Below are 4979 nucleotides of genomic sequence, written 5' to 3'. Positions count from 1 at the left end.
AGACGAAAATGTGGAATAAAGTCGTTATTTTTGTTTTCTTTGCGCAAAAAAGTATTCTCATATCTTCGTAACTTTACAGTTGAACCATTGATGTCACACGGACTACTTTGTCGATCATCTTGGTACTTTTCTGGATGTTGATCGTGGTAGTTACCTTGCTGTCTATGGGAGGGTCAGAGAGCCCTCAGATTTCATCAAAAATATCTTAAATTGTGTTCCGAAGATGAACGAAGGTCTTACGGGTTTCGAACAACACGAGGGTGAGTAATTAATGACAGAATTTTCATTTTTGGGTAAACTAACCCTTTAAGGTGTCTGTTCTCTTACCTGTAGCAGGTCCTGTCCTTCTTTATCAGGTAAAGGTAAAGGTGAGCCTGTGTAATTACAGTTTAACTTCTTCTCTGGAACTTTAGTGGAATTACCACATTCACCATACCAGATACAGCGCTGGCCATGCACCTGTGCAGACATGAGAAACATTAGGAATATTTCTTTACACAGTGAGCACAACAGCAGTCTATGTGGGGAAACTATGGATCATTTTCCATTGCTTTGGCACAAAATATGACTACATCTTTCAAACTACATGATTTTTTTTCTTCTCACTCAGACACAACACTACCAAAACTCTATGTAAAGGCCAATTTGCATGTTAATGTGTTTTTTTTTCCAAAAATGTAAAACTTTTTAAAGTTCAAAATACAATACAAAACTGAATAAGACTGCAATCTGCTACATTTCTACAGTTAACTTGTTATAACACATTGAAATATATTCCAATTCCATAAAAACGAAATACTAGAAAACAATCAGATGTAGCTGAACACCTACACAGTGTTAAAGGGGTCATATGATGCTATTTTAAAGATCATTATTTTGTGTATTTGGTGTAACAGAATATGTTGACATGCTTTAATGTTCAAAAACCGCATTTGAACAGTCAATAGCAAATACTTAAACTAGTAACAAAACATACTTACAGTCGCTGATTCAGAAGCGGCAGATTGTCATAGCAAAGTTGGAATTTACCCTTTTTTTTTTTTCTTTTTTTTTTAGAAATAGCCTTTGTGCATAGCCAGCCTTGTACTCTTCTAGGTTAAGAAAACTGTCGTCCATAAAATGCGTTGCACAAATTCGAACATCTGGGTTGTGCTGTTCTGTTGTAACTAAATCTTAACCAATGATTCCTAAATGCATCTACTTCCGGAAAGCCAAATAAAGTGCTTTTGCTTTCGCTCTGAAACACACAGCGTCTCCCTGACATGGCTGCATCAACACTACTGCTGTTCCTGAAACCACGCCTTCTTTCTTTGCGTGAACATTTGGGCGGCATTATGCTAATATTTCCACATAGTGACGTAGATATGTGGGGGCATGTTAGAATGAGCCGTTTTAGGTAGGCGTGGTTGACTCTTAACTTTTATAAAGAATATCTCTTTGGATTTGAGACTTTAGTCTTTGCAACTTTACAGATCTTCTTTATGCACCAAGAGCTTGTAACACTCCAAAGAGAAAGGAAAACTTGGAATCGCATCATATGACCCCTTTAACACGTAAACACGGACCATGTAACATATATATATACAGCAGTGAATTCTAAACAGTAGAAAGCTGTCGTTCTTGTTTTGTAAAGACATTTGAGAAATAACACTGTTTAATGCTACCTGTTGTTAGTGTTTAAGTCATTGTTTTATAAAGTGTAGTTTTGAAAAAGTGACCCAAGTTATTTAAAAATGTGTCCTAACTACGGTAAAAAAAAAAACACAATTACAACTGTAACCTTTCAGATCATTATCATCTCTCTGCTCTGACCATCTGTTCAGCATGATATGTCACCACTGATGTTTAAAATGAAATATTCCTCAAAATCTTTTCAAAATGTTTCCTTCTCTTTTTCAGTTTCATTCATGGCGTCACTTTCAAGAGAACAGACCTTGCTGTCCTCCACAAGAAATTTCACTTAACTTCCAGGACTAATAAAAATCCCTCAAAACTCGTCAAAACTGTTATACCACGTCACTTATCCAGAATGCGTCTCAGTGAAACCAGAGAAGTATACATTCCTCAGCTCACTTTTGCAGTCATCTGACCAGAATTCACAGACATATGTGCTGCATTCAGAAGAACCGTGTCTCCACCAAAGTCAATTTTCAATTGATGAAATCAACCGTGTTTAAGATCAACAACAATTTGATTTTAAATGATAAATGGTACACAAAGCGTTACAAAGGACAAGGGTCAGCATTTAGACCGAGTAACTGTCCAGCTTTTTCACTCAAATGGAAACAAAAGAGCGTGACCGGGCATGTGACTGAGGGTTGTGCCATCCCTTACGCAGGAAACTTAAGGACAGCTGAGGCATCATTTTTACCATTCCTTTTTCCCGTTTGGTTTGTTGTGTTGGACAGCAACAAGGGCAAAGTATTGACATGAAAACTATGAGGATGCTGGACCTGAGAAATTCAGAAAGAATGTCCTGCTCATTCACATGAGAAATCCCCTAAGATCTCTGAAACTCTACAACACATACAACTCCAAAGCAACTATTTGATTTTTCCTTTATTCTAGTAATCATTCTTCTTCTATTGTACCCAAATCCTAAAATAACAGTTTCTAATATCTCTAATCCAGGTCACTACTAAATTTAATTTACTTTACTTTTCTAACCAGTAATAATGGACCAAAATATCGGTCAGGATGATTAGTCAAATAATCAGTAGCAATTTTGAGATTACTCTTGGTTGTGAAGAAAAAGTCTGGCTGATTTTAAAGTGCTCTGAAATCCAAGAGTGCTTTTGTCAAGAGATAACATAGTCTACATGTTGTATTTTCAAATATTTTTAGTGAATAGTGTTGATAAGACGTGAAATAAACACCCTGGCTATTAAACTGCATTATCATTTTTTTAATTTAATTTGATTAGAAGTTTGATTAATCACTATGAATTATTGATCAATAAAAATCATTTTGAATAATTTTAAAATGATATATCAGCATACATTTCTTTTTAATTGTTTGGAATTTTTTAGAAATGACTACTACAATTAAGACATGCATTATGCAAATTGTGGTTATTTATTTTCTATCTGACTGTTCTGACAATTCAACAGATGAAAAATATGCAGTTTTTATATATTCACGGTCTTGGTCCTGTCATGACTCAATAAGCTGGTATCGACTGAAAATATGAGCTGAAAATCAGTTTGAAACAATGCTGTAGTCTCCATTCATTCATTACTTAATTCAAGCTAAATTGCTCAACATTTATAATAAATATGACACATTGTTGTATTTGATGGTATTTCATTTATTTACTTATGTTTTAACGCCATATCAGCAACAATGGCTATATTCATGGCAACATTAACAATATCATTTTGGCAGTATTTCATTTTGTAAGAAAATGAAAAAAGTAGGACAGTGCACCCAATATCAGTGAATACCTCTGAACATGTGGAACAGATTCATATAAAATGACTCCTCCATACCCTAACCAAACTCGATTATTCCCCCCTTGTGTTGTAACCTGTTTAACCTCAGTTTCCAGGAATTAGTGTGCAGTCCAAACAAATCTTCTGTCTAAACTTTGAGGGTAGTTTCAGTTTTTCCTGAGCAAGTGCTTATTTTTAGTGCAGGTCTTTCAGTACTTATTTTGACAGACCAAAGGTATTTTAGATAAGTGAAAGCGGTTTCACAAACTGTAAAGCTTTACAAACTGAGAAACAACTAGAAAGCTAAAGTTATTCTTTGATATTTATGCAGTCAGAAATAGGACAAGCTCGACTAGGATCACTTGGTTACCAAACACTAGTGCTGTTTGTCTCAGGTTACTAAAACAGAAGGACGCAATCATATTCTAACTCACGGTCATTCACGAATAAAAAAAAAAGAAGTCAAAAGACCACTACATGAGGACAAATATGATTTAGTTGGATTAAAGGTTTCAGAGAAGACGTGAAACATGAAGAATTGGGTGGAACAGTAGCTGCACGTGCTACAGAATGTGACATTTTAAACAACATGAGATCAGATTTTGACTAAATCCCAAAGAACAGGCAAAAAAATTCAGATGAATCTTGTTTTATTGACGTTAAAGTTAAATGAAAGCAAAAGCACATGCACATGAACTTGAACGGATAATCCTCTTTCTATTTTTAGTCAACATGTAGAGTTCTGCGTGGGACTATTTTTTTAGTCCCGCTCCTGCAAGGTTATATTCCGTACCCACCCGCTATATAGTCACTCTTTGTTCACCCGCTATTGGAATAATTTTCTTCCCGCTAAATTTAGATCTCATTTACAGAATCTCACATTTAAATGTCCGCTACTGAAAGAAAGAGAGATAGGCTAACAAATAAAAGTGTAGTCTGCACAAAATTGTATGTTATTTTATTCGTCTTGTCAAGAGTGAATTTACTGACTTTGTCTTGAATTTATATAAATTATATTAAGACAAAATTTGTTTAATATTTTATGCAACAGTAAAAATGTTATAGGCTACAAAAATTGTAGGCTATTTATTATTTTTATTCGTCTTGTCAGGATACAATTCGTTTAACATTTACCACACTATAGCAAAAAAGTGTCGCAGAGAGGGAAAAAAATAATGTAGGTTGTACAAAAATAGATTAGCAAATTTTTTTTTCCTCTTGTCAAAATACTAAATTCGTTTGACATTTTTCTGTTAACGGTAGGAAAAGTGTCGCAGGGAAAAATAAATAAATATGACATCTTTCATTTCAAATTATAGGCTAAGCAAATATAAACAAAACCGAGTTGAACGTCCTTCAAGGACATGCAGGACACATTTGCTCCATCCTTATTCTGCTCTGTCATTCATCGACAACCTGCCTGTTCTGTCTGAGGGCCGTATTTTTACCACCGGCACAGCCTGCTCTAAGCATCGTTATGCACATGCGCACAGACCCCGCAAATAAAAGGCTTGACGCAGAAAGCATGCGTGCAGCGCGTGCATAACA

The 4979-nt window shown here is 35.1% G+C and overlaps 1 protein-coding gene across 1 annotated transcript in view; it reads right to left on the bottom strand.

The window, feature by feature from the left end:
- LOC107691157 (Niemann-Pick C1 protein-like) overlaps nt 1–2111 on the bottom strand; it is a 46435-nt gene extending 44324 nt beyond the window's left edge. Inside the window, 2 exon segments of the mRNA XM_016489645.1 lie at nt 328–459; nt 2074–2111. Of these exon segments, the coding sequence (XP_016345131.1) occupies nt 328–459; nt 2074–2106 (165 nt within the window). The 5' untranslated portion in view covers nt 2107–2111.
- Nucleotides 2112–4979: the final 2868 nt, after the last annotated feature.

This window comes from Sinocyclocheilus anshuiensis, unplaced genomic scaffold (assembly GCF_001515605.1).
Source record: "Sinocyclocheilus anshuiensis isolate Anshui unplaced genomic scaffold, SAMN03320099.WGS_v1.1 scaffold894, whole genome shotgun sequence".
NCBI classification, from domain to species: Eukaryota; Metazoa; Chordata; class Actinopteri; order Cypriniformes; family Cyprinidae; genus Sinocyclocheilus; species Sinocyclocheilus anshuiensis.
Note: the sequence above shows the minus strand (reverse complement) of the source record. Positions and strands in the feature narration are given on the sequence as shown.